The sequence below is a fragment of the Desmodus rotundus genome, chromosome 1, assembly GCF_022682495.2.
Source record: "Desmodus rotundus isolate HL8 chromosome 1, HLdesRot8A.1, whole genome shotgun sequence".
Lineage (NCBI taxonomy): Eukaryota > Metazoa > Chordata > Mammalia > Chiroptera > Phyllostomidae > Desmodus > Desmodus rotundus.
This window is the reverse complement of record NC_071387.1, coordinates 62242747-62261214: the sequence shown is the minus strand read 5'-3', so window position 1 is coordinate 62261214 and position 18468 is coordinate 62242747. Positions and strand designations below refer to the sequence as shown.

Genomic DNA, 18468 nt, shown 5'->3' with positions numbered 1-18468 from the left:
GACACTATGTTTGCACTTGTGACTACCCTTTTGTTTTTTCTCTGATTTATTTGTTTCTCACCTTGTTTTGCTTTAATAAGTTAAAAATATATGCATACATATATATATCAGTTATAATCCTCTATTTTCTTAGCTATAGCAATCTTTAATTTTTTAATGGTTGCTGTAGTGATTACAATAGACTTTTTATCACTGTCAACTTAGAGTTAATATTGTACCATTGCACATAAAATATGAGAACTTTGCAAAAGTATAGTTTCATTTACCTGTTGTCTTCTTTACTATTCTTATGACAGCACACACATGTATATTTTAAATCCCACAATGTGGTGCCAAATTTTTGCTTTAAACAGTCTTATATTATAATGTCTTCTCTATGTATCCATCTATCTACCATTTTTTGTGTTCTTCATTTCTGTATATTTTTAGACTGAAAAATTTCAGTGTTTCTAGTAGTGTGTGTCTGCCTCCAAAAACAGTTCTCTTTGTTTCATTTATTTGAAAATGTTATCTTTGCCTTCATTTTTGAAGGCTGTTTTTTTGTTCAATATAGTGTTCTGAGTTACAAGGAATTTTTCTTTTTTTCACCCCTTAAAACTGTCAGTCCATTGTATTATGGTCTCTATTATTTCTGATTAGAAGTCAGCTCTTACTTGTATTATTATTTCCCTGTCTGGCTGCTTCGAAGACTTTTTTGTATCATTGGTTCTCAGCAATTTGACCACGAAGTGCTTAAGTGTGGCTTTGATAAATTTGTGGCCATTATTTCTTCAAATATTATTTTCTGCTCCATTCTTACACTTCTTCTAAGACTGCAATTCATGTTAGCCTGATTTTGTTTAATAGGTCACATAGGTGCTGCTCATTTAAAAAATTTATTTTTTCCTGATTGGATATTCTTTCAATATCTGGGCCATCATGGGGTTCATTTCTATTGCCTGCTTTTTCTCTTGACTATATGTCATATTTTTCTATTCTCATGTCAATGATTTTTTAATTGTACACTAGATATTGATACATTGTAGGGACTGTAGGTTCTGCCATCTTTCTAAGAAGTGTGCTGATTTTCCTTCCAGGAAGCATTTAACTTGACTAGACAGACTGCAAACTCTTACTCTGTAGTAGTGGGCAGCATCTGAAATCTTTGTTACATTGTTTTTTCTGTCTTGCTTCTGCTTTTCTTTGGAGTCTCCTCAGTGCTCACATAGTTTGTGGGTCAGCCGAGAATTTGAGTGGAGTTTTAACACTGATTTTGGTGTTTCTCTCTTGGTGATTTTCCTCTGCCTGAAAATTTAATTTTTAAACCATTAAGACTGTGGCTTTCTAAGTTCTGGGCACTGCACACTGAGTGGACGGGGGAGTACTTCCAGGTAACTAGTCGTATAAATACAAAGCGCACTCAGGTGATCCTTTCTTTAAAAAAGTCAACTCTTTCTCCAGCTTCTGGCTACTTTTTCTTCATTGCCCAGTGCCTGCAGATATATTTAAAATATTTTGAATTTTTTCTAGAGTTTAATAATTATATGGAAGGGTTATCACTGGGAGGGTAAACCTAATAAACCACCCTGCCATTATTAGAAGCAGATTTCCATTAGTGGAAGCAGAGCCAGTATTTAGTACTTTAAGAGCTACTTTTAACCAAAATGACTTTATGACATTATATTCCATTCAGAAATCCTGGAGATGGTTCGATTTGGGGATCCTGACATGCTGTTTAGTTTTTCTCTAAAAATACTTTTAGAATCTATAAAAGAATGTTAGAATTGATTGTTTCTACTCATCAAAACCTAAGAAAACTGAAGAAATTAAAACACTTATAATGACACAGGCACACATGTCAGTGGAATGGAACGTAGACTTTTGAGACAGATACTTTGTGTGTGTGTGCACACTTGTGTGTGCTACAACATACTGGATTCCTGTATGTACATAGGTTTCTTTCCAAACAGTGGAGAAGGATGAGTGCTTTAGTAAATGGTTTTGGGGAAAATTGGTCTTCGTTTTGGGGAAAAAAAAGATTATACAAACATAAATTGATATAAATTTAATATTAGAATATTTTAATAAGAGTACTAACAGAACAAAGGAAAGTATTTTATAGTCCTAAAGTACAAAGACTAAACTTCTGTTTTATTTTTTAATTTCTTGCTTTAAAATAATTTCAGAATTTTTATAAAGAATTTTTAGATATTCTTCACTCAGATTTATAAAAGTTAGTATCTGTGGAACCACAATATAATTATTAAAATCCAGAAATTAACATTGATTCAATATTGTTAACTATTGACTTCACTCAGTTTTCTCTAACTACCGCACTGATGTCCTTTTTCTGGTCCGGCTTCAAACCAGGGTTCTGGATGCTGCTGCGTGTAGTTCTTATGTCCCCGCAGTCTCTGTTGCTCTGGAAGAGTCCCTCAGTCTTTCTTTGTCTTTCATGACATTGATATGTTTTGAAGAATGCTGGGCAGTTACTTTGTAGAGCTCCTCTCAGTGTGGACCTGTCTATTGTTTCTTCCTGAGGAAATTCAGGTTTTGCATCTATGGCAAGGATACCGTAGAAGGGATGTTGTCTCCTTCTCTGTGCATTATATCATTAGTGCATGGTGTCAATTTCAGAAGCCTTTCTAAGCAGGACATAAAGTCAGAAATCATAAATGATTGACTTGACCAAATAAACATTTCGATTTTCATCATGGCAAAGTACACATAATAAAAAGTACAGATGTCAGTGATTGAGGACACATGACACTGAGATGCTCATAGGTTGGTGGGAGTTTTTCTGGAAGAAGTTCTGGCAGTATATAACAAATTAAGACTATGCATCACCTTTGATCTCAGAAGCCTACCTGAGTATCACTAGGATACTATCAGTATAGTTATAGTACTAGGTGTAGGAAAAGTACTTCATGGATGTGCAGGAACACTCTGAGCAGCATGGTTTATAATATGGAAAGTTTGAAAACAAATATTTAATACTAGGAATTTGGTTAAACAAATTATTTTATAGAATGGAATAATATGCACTTGGTAAAGAATAAGGTAGCTTTCAAATTGCTGACTACCGGTCAAGATGGAGGCATAGTTAAACATGGCTCACCTCCTTGCACAACCACAGCAAAAATTACAACTAAACTATAAAACAACTATAACTCAGAACTGTCAGAAAATCGAGCTGTATGGAAGTTCGACAACCAAGGAATTAAAGTCACATTCATCCAGACATGTAGAAGTGGTGGAGATGAAGAGATGCAGAAACCACAGAGACATGGAATGGACAGCCCCACACCCACGTGTGGTGGATAAAAATTGGGAGGGATGCCTCAGGAGCGAGGGATCCTAGCCCACACCAGACCACCCAGCCCAGGGTTCCAGTGCCAGGAAAGTAAGTCCCCATAACTTCAAACCAGTGGGGTTTGGGGTGTCAGAAGAAATTGCAGGATTCTCAGGCTTCTCCTCTTAAAGGGCCCGCAATGGACTTAGGACTTACACAAACTCACTCCTTCTGGGCTCCAGCACCAGGACAGCAGCTGAAAGGGCACCTAGCAAATGGGGGAAACTGAAGTGTCTGCCATCAGGGTGAGTGTAGGGGGACAGCTTCCTCCTGGAAAAAACCCCAGAGGCCAGCCAGAGGCCATTGTCCCTTTTCTGAGCCCTCCCCCACACAGAGCCACAGAGTGGCAACACCATATCTGAGACTCAGTTTGCCTGGTTCACACAGGTTGCCCTACCCTGTCAATTACCTAAGGCTCCGCCCCATACAACTTACCAGTGCGCTTTTATACAATATGCCACACTACTAAGACAGGGAGTCAAAGCAGCTCTACCTAATACACAGAAACAAATACTGGGAGGCTGCCAAAATGAGGAGACAAAGAAATGTGGCCCCAATGAAAGAACAGAACAAAACATCAGAAAAAGAACTAAAAAAATGGAGATAAGCAATCTATCAGATGCAGTTCAAGACACTGATTATTAGGGTGCTTAAGGAACTCTGGGTACTTCAACAGCATAAAAAAGACCCATGCAGAAATGGAGGTTACACTAAGTGAATAAACAATACTTTATAGGGAACCAACAGTAGAGTGTATGAAGCCAAGAATCAAATCAATGATTTGGAAGCTAAGAAAACAAAAAACAAATCAATCAGAATGGCAAAAAGAAAAAAGAATTAAAAAAAACAAGGATAGGCTAAGGAGCTTCAAGGACAACTTCAAACTTACTAACATTTGAATCATAGGGTGCCAGAAGGAGAAGAGAAAGAGCAAGAAATTGAAAACTTATTTGAAAAAATAGTGAAAGAAAACTTCCCTAATTTGGTGAAGGTAATAGACATGCAAGCCCAGGAAGCACAGAGTCCCAACCAAGTTGGACTCAAAGATACCATTCCAAGGCACATCATAATTAAATTGCCAAAGGTTAAAGATAAAGAGAGAATCTTAAAAGCAGGAGGAGAAAAGCAGAGAGTTACCTACAAAGGAGTTCCAATAAGACTATCAGCAGATTTCTCAAAAGAAACTTTGCAGGCAAGAAGGGACTGGCAAGAAGTATTCCAAGTGATGAAAAGCAAGGACCCACAACCAAGATGACTCTATCCAGCAAAGCTGTCATTTAGAAATGAAGGGCTCATAAAGTGCTTCCCAGACAAGGTGAAGCTAAAGGAGTTCATCATCACTAAGCCATTATTACATGAAATGTTAAAGGAACTTACGAAAAAGAAGATCAAAACTATGAATGTTAAAATGGCAATAAATTCACAACTATCAACAACTGAATCTAAAAAAAACCCTAAGCAAATAAGCAGAAACAGAATCCTAGGTTATGGAGATCACTTGGAGGATTATCAGCTGGTAGGAGGAAGGGGGAGAATTGGCTGGGAAGGTGCAGGGACTAAGAAGTACAAATTGGTAGGTACAAAATAGACAGGGGGGTGCTAAGAATAGTATAGGAAACAGAGAAGTCAAAGAACTTACATGCATGACCCATGGACATGAACTAAGGGGGCATTGCTGGAGGGAATTTGGGGTACTGGATGGAGAGGGGTAAAGGGGGAAAAATGGGACAACTATAATGGCATAATCAATAAAATATATTAAAGAATAGGGCAGCTTCTATGCATTTTTTTTGTAACTTGTTAATATAACTTATAGAACAGTATATACTCTATGATCCCACTTGTGTTTTTTAAAGATTGCTTTCTTAATAAAGCATAAAAACACCTGGAAGTTTGTGTACTAGGCTGTTAATATTGACTGTGTCTCTTCGGGATGGTTTCGTGGGGACACTTACACTGTCTCCATTTTGTTTGACAATTCTGTGACAATCATTTATTATAGCAAGTAGAACATATACATTTTGATTAAAAACAGAAAAGAGCCCTGGCTGGTGTGGCTCAGTGGATTGAGCACCAGCCTGCGAACCAAAAGGTCGCTGGCTTGATTCGCAGTCAGGGCACATGCCTGGGTTGTGGGCCAGGTCGTGCAATAGACAACCAGTCGATGTTTCTCTCACATATTGGTGTTTCTCTCTTTCTCCCTCTCATCCCCTCTCTCTAAAAATAAAAAATAAATAAAATCTTCTAAAATATATATTTATCAAATTGACAAATATTTGGCATTTATATATGTATTTGTCAGTTTGATAATTCCTGGTTATTATTAATTTTTATATATTTGTCATTGTGTTTAGTTTGCATTTCTGTTTTGAAGATGTGAAGGGAAAGGGAGAAATGCATAGTAAGGACATTAAAGTGAGAAATCAGAAAGATTTGCTAGGAGAGAACAGGGAAAATTAAGAGGACAAATGGAGCTGTCGCGATGGGATTTGCTTTCCCCTTTCTGTCTTTCCTAGTCCCAAGCTCTAACTTATTTGGTCGGCTTGACACCATGGCGATCACACTGAAACTTGTGTTTTTTGTCAGTAGCATCTCAGTTACTTGGTGGAAGTCACTAGGGCTGCTGAAGTGTGCAGGGCAGCTGAGATTGGACCACACCTAGGGAGTCCCCTCTGCCACATTCCTGGGAGGCTGTGAGATCGAAGTCCTGGGCCCAATGTCCTGAGTCATATTTGCTGGTGTTTGAAACCCTCTCTTGCTGTAAACCCAGAAGTATCGGTCCTGATAAACAATGTAGAAATGGGTGTGTCATTTTTCCTTAATTAAGAGTAAAACTCAGCACAACAACATCCATTTAAATTTTTTCTAATGTTTTGTCTTAATGACAATTATTTTATGGTGTGTAATGTGAAATTTGACTTAACAATAGTTTCTAGAGTCATAGTAAACTTAACGCTACAACTATTTTCTTCAATCCAGGGAATGCCTTTCTCTCCTGCATATAATTCAGAAGAACAAAGCCGAGCAACAATTCTTCTATGAGTTTGAAGGGGGTGTCAAGCTTGGAATAGGGGCCTTTAATTTGGTAAGTAAATAATTACATATCAACCAGCATCTTTTGCAAGACAATCATAGGTTTTCAGTGGCCTCTGTACTGCATTTGAACCTCACCCCGAACCCTTGTCTGGGTTTGGTAGGTAAGTGGCCAGTGTGGGATCAGTTTCCTTTTGCTGTGAGTCAGTGGGGGGTTTGGTCGGTGTGTGCTGTGAAGTCCTGCTTGTGCTCAGAGTAGTGGATTGTACAGCAGGGGAAGCATATAGCACTCTGAGTGGACTAGTGCCACTGTTTCGGTAATAAGGAGCTTGGAATGCAGTTTCATTTCCACAGCTGAGGTCTTGTTGCCACAGCAGTGGTAGCTCTGGAATTTAAAATCAGGGAAGGAGCGATGCAACTTGGGGGATGGTTTTGATGCTTGCGGGGAGGTGAAGCATTTGAGTAGATACCTGTCAAAGTGTGATATAGTAGAGATTTTGAAATTGTATTAAGGTTGGACTGGAATTCTTGAGAAAATAAACTGGTGAAGGGAGCTGTGTGCACGAGAGTGTAAGCCACCATGGCCACTTTGTTGTGAGCCCTTTGGTTGCTGACTGAGGTGGCTGAGCAAAGAGACTGACTACTGTCGACAGATTGGGTCACCCTCTCTGCTTGCTTATTAAAGTCCTCTGCTGAGATAAGCCTTTAGTGAATATTCAGACAGGGCACAAATATCTTCACATTTTTTGCGCTCTCAGAGAGGTCTCTCAACACACCTCTTCCCCAGGCCTCCTCGTCATCAATTTTCCTGTCATGTCCTTTCCAAATCCCTGACCATCCAGCCATACACCATTGGCCATAGCCCGTGAGTCAGTGTATAATCACACCTATGGCCATTTCTTCTCGAGCAAAGCGAACAGCCAGGCGCAGCGCTCAAAGTTCTGCATGGCCGGGGATTTCCCTTTCCCACGACTCTTCAGGGGGGTAGGTCTCAGAGAGGGGCTGTGGTGCCGCAGCTGTCCCCTCAGGTGGTGCTGACCGATGGCGTGCAGGCACGACAGACTTGGCTTTTGGGGAGAGGATGCTGAAAGAAACCTTGTTTGGAAAGGTGGGCACTGAGGAATGGCCTTCTCATTATTTCATCATTACATGTGAAAGGGGCACGAATTCTCTAGCGCATGCTGAACAGGCCAGGTTTTTCTTCTTTAAACCTTTTTTTTTAGGTTATTGTTTTAGCTGAATGAAATTACTCACAAGTAGTTATTACAACATGTGCTGTATGTTATGATTGGGATGTGTCTAGTGATTTAAACTTGGTTCTAATTTCTTATATTATTGAGTGATTAAAACTTCCTGTTTGGAGTTTAACATTTATCCGCAGTGAGATACGCTGACATGTGAGTGCATTTGTATTTTTTTCTTACAGATGCTGTCCCTTTTACCAGCACGGATTATCAGACTACTAGAATTTATAGGATTTTCTGGAAATAGGGTACAGATTTTATTTTACTTTAATTTTGACAGCAAAGAAAAAACAGTATTTATTGAATGTTAGAGTAATGCGGCACGTACTCGTGACTAATGTGACAGTTGTGGGCAGTTTGTTTGCAGGACAGTGCAAAGCCATTGGTCCTTGATCGTATTTTTCAGGAGTTAGAGATGGTTTTTCTACTGAAAGTTAAAATGTTTTATCTTTGTTACCTAAAATCTGGGATTAAAACTTTTGTTGTACTAATACAGGGTGGGGCAAAAGTAGATTTACAGTTGTTTGTATGGAGAATAATACAGTAACAAATAATAATAATGCAAGAATAAACCCTGCGTTTCTTTTGCCTACCCTGTACTGTTGCTTGGTGGACCTGTAGGATACTTCAGTGGTTTGAACTTGCTTCCTTAGTATTTGTGCACCCCCAGAATCTTCTCTAAAACCAGGAAATTGGCTCGATTTCCATGTCTAACATTTTATGACTTGCATGGATGACGCATAGTTGCAGTATTTTGGGTTTCCTTGTTTTTACAAGCTTTACTATAAAACTAAGCAAGGAAATTTGTTTTCCGTGAGTTTTGCTTATTGTATTTCAGTGTGGTTATTTTTGTAGTGTATAACATTTATTAATCTTAATACTCAATATGCTATTGGCAGAGTTGCCTTATTGCAGAAGCTGTCCCTGTTAGTTAAGAGAGCAGGTTTTAAGAAGTGAGTTAGAACACAGACAAGAGCCTGTAATTTTTTCCCTTCTTTATGTTACTGTCCAGGTTCTTCGTAAGCTATTCTGTAGTTGTGCTGATCTCTACATGTTATGTCTCTCTGTTCAGACTCTGTATTTAGTGACTACCCTTCCCACTGACCATTCATTGTGCATGTGTCACTGACTCTATTCTAACAAAATCACGTGTTCGTGTACTGTCCTCTCTCTTCGATGGAAAGGTCTCCGAAGACATAGAACCGTGGGTGTTCACACCCACACAGTGCCTTCCACTTAGATCCTCAATGTGCTTTAATACTCTAATGTTTGTATCAGAGAAATACAGCGTTTCCATAAAATGAGCTCTGCTTTGTTTTTCTCCCTAGAATCACAGGATATAAAAGAATTTGTAAGAGTGTTTTATGCCTAGTTAGGAATTATGACTCTTCTAAGCTCTTGAGAAATAAACCCATCTTCCTGGAGGGTGGGGATAAATGAACTAGCATTTTAAAGTTTTGGAATATAATTTTCCAGTCATGCTCTTCACATTCTAAAATGCCTTTAACCTCTCAGGAGCTGGGCCTCCTGCAGCTACGGGAAGGTGCGTCAGGAAGCAGCATGCGGTCCCCACTGTGCTGCTTAACTATATTGTCTTTTCACACTTACATCTCCCTCATACTTGGTGAGTACTGGATTACATTTTGTGTCATTGACCCTGGATTATCTTTTATCTGAGTCAGTAAAAATTCAAAAAAGTAAGCACTAGTAATATCTGTTTATTTACTTATTTGTTAATGAGTAAAGATGGAAAATGGTGACATTTGTCATAGCAACATTTGTTGGGCGGGGGTTTCTTTCTTTGAATTTTTTTAATTTGTTCTTAGCTAAAAAAATTCTAGGAAACTTGTTTAAGGTGATCTATTTTAGCATATCATATTAGACTTCTTTTTACATTAAATTTTGGGCTAAAATAAGTTAATATTGCTATTAAAATCAGAATTCCAGTGAGGAATCTAAGAGAGCCACCTCCATTCCTAAGAACCCTAGAGCTTTCCTAAATGGAAGTCGCAGATGGAGCTCACTTTATTTTCCAAATGTAAAAGTGAGAAATTAACGGTTTTCACGCATTTCATGAATAGGCCTTTACTATGCTTTAATGAAATTTGGAGAGTTAATTGTAAGTATCTACCATGTTTCATGAGGACTGAGGCTTTTCTGTTGCATTTCTAGGCACAGGAGAGGTGAACCTTGTGGAAGCGGAGAGTCTCCTCGCACCCTTCCTCCAGCAGTTTCCCAATGTACGCCTCGGATTTCAAGCATGTGTTTCAACCATGGTCAATCAGCCGGGGCTGACTACTGAGCAGTCTGTTCTCTTCCTTTCCTCACAGGGCTCATTCATGTTGTTTTATCACGCCCGAATCGAGCTGCTGAAAGGGAACGTAGAAAAGGTAATTTATCTGGGGGGGTCACTGGGGAGTTGTCTGTGTGGAGTTGTATCGCATGCCCATTCAACATAAGTAAATTCGGCTATATGCACTTGACAGAAACAACGAAAAACCCTGTAATTAAAAAGCCAAAATTAAATTTTGTACGTTTATTCTATTATATGTAGCGGATTCCTGGTTATAGTCTACATTTACACATAAGGACATGAAACAATTCACAGTAGAGGACACAAAATACAGGTGGGCCATTTTAGGGATTTTTCAAAAGACTTGACTATTTTCCATTTCCATATTAAATACTGACTTTGGAATCTGGCCCTGCACAAGATACAGCTTCGCTGTACTACGAGTGTGCTCCCCATCAAAGGACACTATCCACTAATTCCCTTAAGAAGATGAAAAGCCTTTTATATAAATATTCTCAAAAGCAATTTTCTTCTGTACAAATGGGATCAAACGTATGTATTTTTCTTCGATTTTTTAATTTTTTCTACTTACAATACACCTCGGGTTTCATTCCAGGTTAGTGTATCTAACTCTCACTCATTCTTCTTGGTGGCTGGGCCCCATTACATGCGATGGATGCGCTGCACTTGCAAAGCAGTCTGATGTCGATAGGAACTTGGTGGCTGTAAGCATTGCTGTCGTAAACATAGTTACGTGGCTACTTCTGAGTATAGATGTGTGTGTGTGTGACATTCTGATCATTAGGGTTTTTAGGTCAAAGATGTTTGCATTTGATAAATCCTGACAGATTGTCCTCCTAAGACTCTTTCACTTTAACTCTTATAAAGATGGAAGAAAACTTGTTTCCAGTGCACTTTGCCCACTCTGGACATTTTCTGTTTTATTTTTGCCACTATCTTGGCTGAAAAATGATAACCTAATTTTTAAGTTTATATTTTTCAGTTTATAAATTTCTTCACATGTATATTTGTTACTTGTGTATCTTTCTAACTTGCCTATTCATCTTTGACAATTCTCCCTGTGAAGTTTTGTTTTTTTCTAGAAGATTTGATAAAATTGTTGTGTGATAATTCTTTGCCAGTTACGTAGGCAGTAATATCTTCTCCCAGTCTGTTACATTGCCTTTAACTTTGTTTAAGGTATATTTTACCCTTTGAAACTTATGACGTTTGTCATCAGTCTTTTGTCAAAGGACTTCTACATTTTATAACTTCTCTATTCCCGCATTATTAAGTTTCACGACCCCCTCATAAAGTTAAACAAAGGGGCAGAAATTAACTGTTAGCATTGCACGTAAAGAAAGGAATATAGCATCATATTGAGGGGTTTAATGGGAGGTGATTTTGTTCTTTTTGTACAAAGTGTTTTATGTATTTTTCCATTAGGTTATTATCTCCTTGTGTTATATCTGGATGATCAGCTTTATGCAATTGACTTATAGGCACAAGAGATATTTCGAAAATGCATTTCAGTTCAAGAAGAATGGAAACAGTTTCACCATCTCTGTTATTGGGAGCTGATGTGGATTAATATATTCCAGCAAAACTGGATGAAGGCGTATTACTATTCAGACCTGCTTTGCAAAGAGAGTAGATGGTCCAAGGTAAAGTGCAGTGCTTTTATTAATGTCATCTATTTGCTAAACAGTACACAGGACTTACTAGGACTGTTTGTTCAATAGGATGACGTCAGCATGATTTTCTCAACCTAGATTTCTGTCAAAGGGGGAAACACGCATTTAGTTCCTCTTGTCTATAACTACTGTCCTTGGCACTGCTTTAAAGCCATCCAGAGTCCTTTTCAACAGAGGCTTCACTTCTGAAGATCAACTGCACTTATATTTAAAAGTTATTAAATATCAATAGCTTTGATAGTTTTTTGTAGACTTTCCCATGGCCTGATGACAAAGGTTTTCATAATTAACATTGATTCTGATCCGTTTGTAAAAAGTCGGGAAGAGTGAGATAATGATCTCTTGTTCATCTTTCCATTTTCTCACCCGTGGTCACTATAGCTGTATAACAGGAAAAGCTCTGTATAACAGAAAATGGTCAGAATTAAGTGAAAAGTGTTTAATCTCATATGGAACAGTCAATATAAGACTTCTTTTTCTTTTATTTCTTTAATGCCTCTTAAATAATATATCTGCAAGATGTGTAGACCATTCCTGATTGCAAGGTAGAAATGTTATATACTGCGATCTTCTGTATTAGATGCTTTTTTTCTCTTCCTCAAGGCAACGTATGTGTTCTTGAAAGCTGCAATTTTGAGTATGCTTCCGGAGGAGGATGTAGCAACAACTAATGAGAATGTGGTAACTTTATTCAGGTAAGCAATACACTGTTTCTATAATCAAGACCTTGAATGTATAGAGAAGCAGACAAATACATTGTATTTCTTTTTTCCTTAGTGCTCTCCCATGCTTCACCTTCATATTTCTTTATCTACTTACTTGATACAAGAACTCTCAAAAAATATATTTAGCTAAGAGTGAAAATGTCATCCTTTTAGCAGGATTTTGCAGATATGTTGGTGTGATTGGGAATTTTGAGGAAAATAATAAACACATTATTTTGGGGAAAATAATAAACACATTATTTTTTGTTTTGTTTTTGGGGGGTTGCTACTGCATTTTGAACAGTTTCCTAAAATGGTATTGTTAGCAAAAGATGTTAACTATTGCTGTTAATCAAAGGTACTCTGTGATCAGATAAACTTAAGAAATACGGTATAGCATACCCTTACTTTTCATTAGTGTGTCAAAGATTCTGATAAACTCTTCTGTGAAGTAATCTGTTTAACTTTGTATAGACCAGTCTCCCTCCCTTCCTCCCTCCCTCCCTCCATCGATCCATCTGTCCATCCATAGCCTTTCTGTTGAGCATGTACTATGTGAAGAGTATGTTAGGTGCTGAATAAATGGGCGTGGCTTCAGTCAGTGTATAGAGTTTATAATCTTGTAGTGGAACTAGACATAGTGAAGTAATCACACAGACAATTGCAAAATTACAATACATGACTGATTTTTTCCTCATACTTCTCTCATCATTCCTCCTTAGTATCTTTGTAGACCCGTCCTACTTTAACCAGCTAGTAAATGTTGGTCCTTTTTATTTCAAAGGTCAGAGTCTCCACATTAGGAAATCTCATCCCAGATAAATTTATTTCCCTAGTTTAGACTTCACGACTGAGCTCTGAACCCCTGTACCTATCTCCCATTTGCCACCTTTACTTGGATATATCAAAACATTTTAAACTCATCGTGTTCAGCCTTCCCTAGCAACATGGTGTTCTTTCTCTCAGTGATTGTGACCACCAGTTAGCAAGTCAGAAATCAGTGGTGCTTGCATCACCAGCACTACCCACTGTCCCTCCCCCCCACAATGGGAGAAGAGGTATATGCAAGAGCGTAGGAGGAGTGACGGTTGAGAGGGGGCTGGAAGCAGAGCAGAAGCTGCAGAGGCAGTGCGGAATTGCTGTGCTGCAGGGTCAGACCGAGGGAGCAGCCCGTGAGGGGACCCTGCTGCAGGAAGGAGCACTGCGCACTTAAAGAACTAAGACTGTGCTGATATTTGAGAGGACGTAATGCTCTATTTGTCTACATGTAGGTCAAAGGAAAATAATTTTCAAGGACTACTCAAAACATCCCACAGAATAAGAATACCATTTAAAAATAAGACAAAGTGTATATTTAGTGACACAAAGGTCATTGGTAACCCTAGCAGGAGCTGATAGGTAATAGAATGGAGGTGGAAACCAGATGGGAGCTGGCTAAAGAATGAATGAGAATTGAGCATAAGCATAACCCTGGACAACTTTGAGTGTAAAGGGGAGGGAGAAGGATGGGAAGAGGCAGTGAGGGAGAGGGAGGGGAGAGTTTGAGGGAGATGTAATATCAAAGTGGATTTTAATGGGAGAGATCGGAGCATTCTGGAAACCACTGGGAAGGGTCCAGCCGAGATAGAGAAGTTGTGCAGGCAGGTGAGAAATGGAGTAACTCATGTGTAAGGTTCCTGAGAAGGTGAGAGGAGATAGAATCCAAAGCACTGAATATCGGAAGGGAGGGAGTGGAGAATACGTGCAGAGCTCATGGGTATTAGGGTGCGGAGGTCTTCCTACCTCAGAGCTTCTGTTTTTCTTTACGATGTAGGAGGCAGGGTTTTCTGTTGAGAGTGAAGGAGAAGGGAACAGACTGGAGAATGTTTGAAACAGTGAAGTGCTGAGAGATGAGGTGGGAATGACAGGTGGCAGTGCAAGGGCCCATTGGAAGTTGGCTCTAATGAGTTTGTAGTTAGGATGACCTGCTGTCCATGTAGGTGCAGGGAGGGTGGACAGGGAGCTTCATTCAGGGTTGGGTTTTCTCCAGATTAGTACAGCAACGAGGCAGCGGACAAGGGAGTTGGGACATAGACCAGAAGGAGTGAAGGACAGGGTGATCTCAGCAGCGAGATGAAGGGACTGGGAGAACAAAAGAGACTGCTGGACTGGGGGAAACTTGAAGGGCAGGTGGACCGAGGTCTTATTAGACAGCCAAGTTAGAATGAGGAGAATGATGTTCAAAGGGTGGTGTGCTTGAATTCATGCTTGGAGGGAGAAAAGCCACAGGCGATGAAGTGGTAAGGGTAGGTAGCTGTGGCAGTAAGCAGATGACTGCTGGGAATGAGAGAGTTAAGGAATGGAGAAACCCCACTGCATTCTTCAAACATAATTGATACTTAAATGGACTGTTAATTTTTGTGACCCCATCATGAGAAATAAGGTCTTAGGTGAACTTTCAGAATTATTAGAACAAATTTGAAGGTATAACCAGAACCATTTTTTCATCTCCTTTCTAAAAGCTCTTTGTGAAAACAGGACCATGTTTACTAACTCTAGCGTCAACATCAGTTGAAGCCGAAGTATGATAAACGCTACTACCTCTTACCAGTCAAAATGCTTACGGGTCAAGTGTGCTTTCTCATTTCACACAAACATCTAACATGATGCAATGGGATATTAAGGTACATTGAAACTTTTACATCCCCTCTGTTTCCTCCACTTCAGAATACATTTTTTGTGTGTATCAAAACAACTTCTGTGAAACATGTAAGCCATCTTATTTTCAGGAGAAAACCTGAGGTTCTGCTGTGGGATAGCATCTAATTTGTTGGCGCAATGACAGGAGAGTCCCCAAATGAACGCTTTCATCATACGCACTCCCTGATCATGAAACCAAGAGGTTTCATGTCCAGTGCACGCTTCTGACCCCTTCTCCCAACCTTACATCCCCGTTGCCTCTTCCACTGCGGTTAATGAACATAAAATCGTGGGCATTCCAGTTAAAATTCATGTTCCCCAATTGTATCCCAAAATTACCTAGCACAATCTTGTCCTCATATTTTTAGAATATTTTTTCTCTTGTTTTATCTTCCTGTTTTCATGAATTCTTCCTCAGCCATGTGTTCGATGCATTTACAGATGTATGCACCACAAGCGGGCCCTCTGGGAACATGTCATCTCCCCATCCTCCTCTCACGTTTGTGTGCCTGTGTGTTTCGTAATCGTAATTCCTTAGAGTTGTGAGAGGGAGTTTGTAAACACGGTATCTGTCCTTAGCCGATCATTTTCAAAATCACCTATGCTAGGAAACATTTTCTCCAATTATGTGTTAATTGACAGTTATCCTTTGAGCCACGTTATTTTATTGATCAGTGTCAGACCTGCAGATGGGAATAGAGCATATGCCATATACTCTTACCTCTCTCTGCGTATTCATGATGTAAGTAAACACTTTGGAGGCTTTCCTGATTCCTTATGGAAATTGCCAATTTTATACCTAGATTTCCTTTTCTGTGTTTGATAGGTCAAGACATTGGCTAAGTTAAATAGAAGGAAATATGTGGCAATCAGCAGTGTTCAGACTTGAACACGCATCAGAATCACCCGTAGACTCGTGAAAATCCGGATTGCTGGGCCCAGCCCCAGGAGTTGCTGATTCATTAGGTTTGGGGGGAGCCTGAAAATTTGCATTTGGAACAGGTTTGCAGGTGATGCTGATGCTGCTGGTCTGGGGAACACAGTGTGAACACCACAGGGGTAACTAGTGTCTGTGTTCTAATGGCCTTTCACTGGGGCTGGGGCTCTTCTCAGACAGGTGGATAGCTTGAAGCAGAGAATTGCCGGGAAATCTATTCCTACTGAGAAGTTTGCTGTGAGGAAGGCTCGACGTTACTCCCCCTCGTTGCCTGCACCTGTGAAGCTTGTCTTGCCCGCCCTGGTATCTACCTTTATTTATTTACTGTTTGTGTTTTAGAAGTAAACTGTCTGTTCCTGGCAGTAGGGAGTATTCAAACTTACCTTGTGAAGTTTAGCTCCATTAAAAACCATTGTAAGTGTGTCTGTGAGGTGAACATTTATAAACAATTACATAATAAATATTACAGCAAATGTTTTTTGTCTAGTTGGCATGTTCTACACACCATGATAAGACTATTTAAAAATATACTATTTAATTCTTACAGTAACTCTATGAGGCTAATTTCTCTTTGTAGCCCCATTTTATAGATAAGGAAATTCAGGCAGAATGAGGTGAGTTGACTTAATTGAAATCGAGTTGAATTATAATGCAAGCCACATATGTAATTTTATCTTTCCTAAGAGCCCACGTGAAAAATGAAAAGGTGAAAAGCTAGAAAGGAACAGGGAACGTGAAAATGATTGCAAGGTATTTAGTTTAATCCAGTATATACAGAATGTTGTTGTTTGGACACGTAATCAACAAAAATTTAATGAGATAGTTTGCATTCTTTTATATTGCACTATTCTTTGAAATGTGGTGTGTGTTTTATTCTTGGAGCCCATCTCAGTTCGGATGAACCACAGTTCCGGGGCTCGAGAGCCCCGAGTGGCTGGCGGCTGGCGGCTGCTACACCTGAGAGCGCCCTGCCCACTCTCATGTTCTTAGTTGTTAGACTATGTAGGCTAGACTTCATAAAAACCGTAATTTCAACTTAGGTTTTCTTAATGAGGACTTCCTGAAGAATCACTGAGTATATCAAATTACTGTGGCTTTGGGGGCTTTAGATTTGCATAGGTAGTCAGTCCGAGAGCACAGGAAAGCTGTTCATTGCCTGCCGGCCTCTGCGGTCCTCTGCTGGGCTTTCTTGATTTCTAAAAATTTCTATTTTTTTGTATTCCAGAGCTTATTCAGTTATTCGCCTTTGAAAGCTATTCAGCTTTTTCGAGTTTTTACTATTACAAACATGCTACACTGTCTATTCTTCTGCATTCTTCTTTTTGCACATGGGCATTTAATTCTCTGGGAAGGCTTTCTAGAATTGGAATTCCTGGTTTAGGGTATACGCATTTAATATTTTGACACTGCCAAATTGCCCTCGAAAAAGGCTGAAGCAATTTAAATTTCTTCCAACAGTGTTTTACTGTTTTAATTTGCATTTCCCTATTGGTACAGTCGAACATCTTTTTATGTGCTTATTCATTTTTCTTCTTTTGTGAGTTGTTCATATACTTCCCTGGTTTTTCACTGGGCTGTTTGTTGTTTGATCATTGAGTGAGAGGGGCTGCTTATGTGTGCTGTGAGAGAGAAAACTGCAGCCTTCCCAGGCAACAGGCGCTGGCCGGCATCTAGCGCGAGGCCCAGGTGCTCCCTGCGGCAGGTGAACAGCCTCAGGGCACGCCACCACCGGGGCCGGGCATTCTGTCCTGTGGTTCACCAAATACATCCGCTCTGTAATCATGTCTGAGCACAGAGAAAAATAAGAAAATCACAAACAGGACCAAATACGCCTCTTTCCCAGCAAATGTGGGGGCCTACTGCCGTTGTACCAATTAGAGCTTTTAGCTCCATTCCTGATTTGTTTCTGTCACTGATTTGTGCTTGGAAACCTTTTCTTTCTGTGTCACAGAACTTTCCTGAAGATCCTCTAGAGCACCACAGTCTTCTCTCTGCCCTAGAACTTAGATGCCAGTTAGATCCTGCTTTGGTTATTAAGGGCCTTACGGAAGGTTAACTCACTGCACTTACTCCTCTACGTCTAAAGGTGTACAATTGGCTTGAATTGTGGTAACTAGGAATTTTACCAAAATTGTATTTTTCATAAACTCTCAGATGTTCACTTGCCTCCTTCTGATAAAATATTTCATCAATAAAAACAAAATTTAGAGCTCATCATTAATTAAAACAAACATTCCATTCGTTATTGAATTGAGTTGTTACGCTGTTAGCAACAAGAAACTGTCAGATGTGAAATGAAGGCTAGAGCGTGGTCCTTGTAGCAGCCCTCAGCGCCCCCGAGCGAAGATGACTTGGTTGTCGCTCGACTCAAACGCATCTTCCTCACTTCCACTGCTTCCCTGTGAGAGGTGGTTCAAACAGTATCTTTATTATATTTTAAAATTTATTTATTTCCAAGAAGGTACTAATTGCCCTGCTTTATTTCATGCCCTTAAAAATACGAACTACACTACCAGGAAGATTACAAAAATATTTTCAAGCAAAAACACATCT

The 18468-nt window shown here is 39.4% G+C and overlaps 1 protein-coding gene across 3 annotated transcripts in view; it reads left to right on the top strand.

Annotated features, from left to right (window-relative positions):
• TTC39B (tetratricopeptide repeat domain 39B) overlaps positions 1 to 18468 on the top strand; it is a 138292-nt gene that overhangs the window by 104653 nt on the left and 15171 nt on the right. For all 3 annotated transcript variants that reach the window (XM_045193659.3, XM_045193660.3, XM_071221591.1), the window contains 8 exons: positions 6311 to 6416; positions 7791 to 7856; positions 9124 to 9232; positions 9781 to 9848; positions 9939 to 9998; positions 11404 to 11565; positions 12199 to 12290; positions 16092 to 16218. In XM_045193659.3, coding sequence (XP_045049594.2) covers positions 6311 to 6416; positions 7791 to 7856; positions 9124 to 9232; positions 9781 to 9848; positions 9939 to 9998; positions 11404 to 11565; positions 12199 to 12290; positions 16092 to 16218 — 790 coding nt within the window. The remainder of the gene's footprint in view (positions 1 to 6310; positions 6417 to 7790; positions 7857 to 9123; positions 9233 to 9780; positions 9849 to 9938; positions 9999 to 11403; positions 11566 to 12198; positions 12291 to 16091; positions 16219 to 18468) is intronic.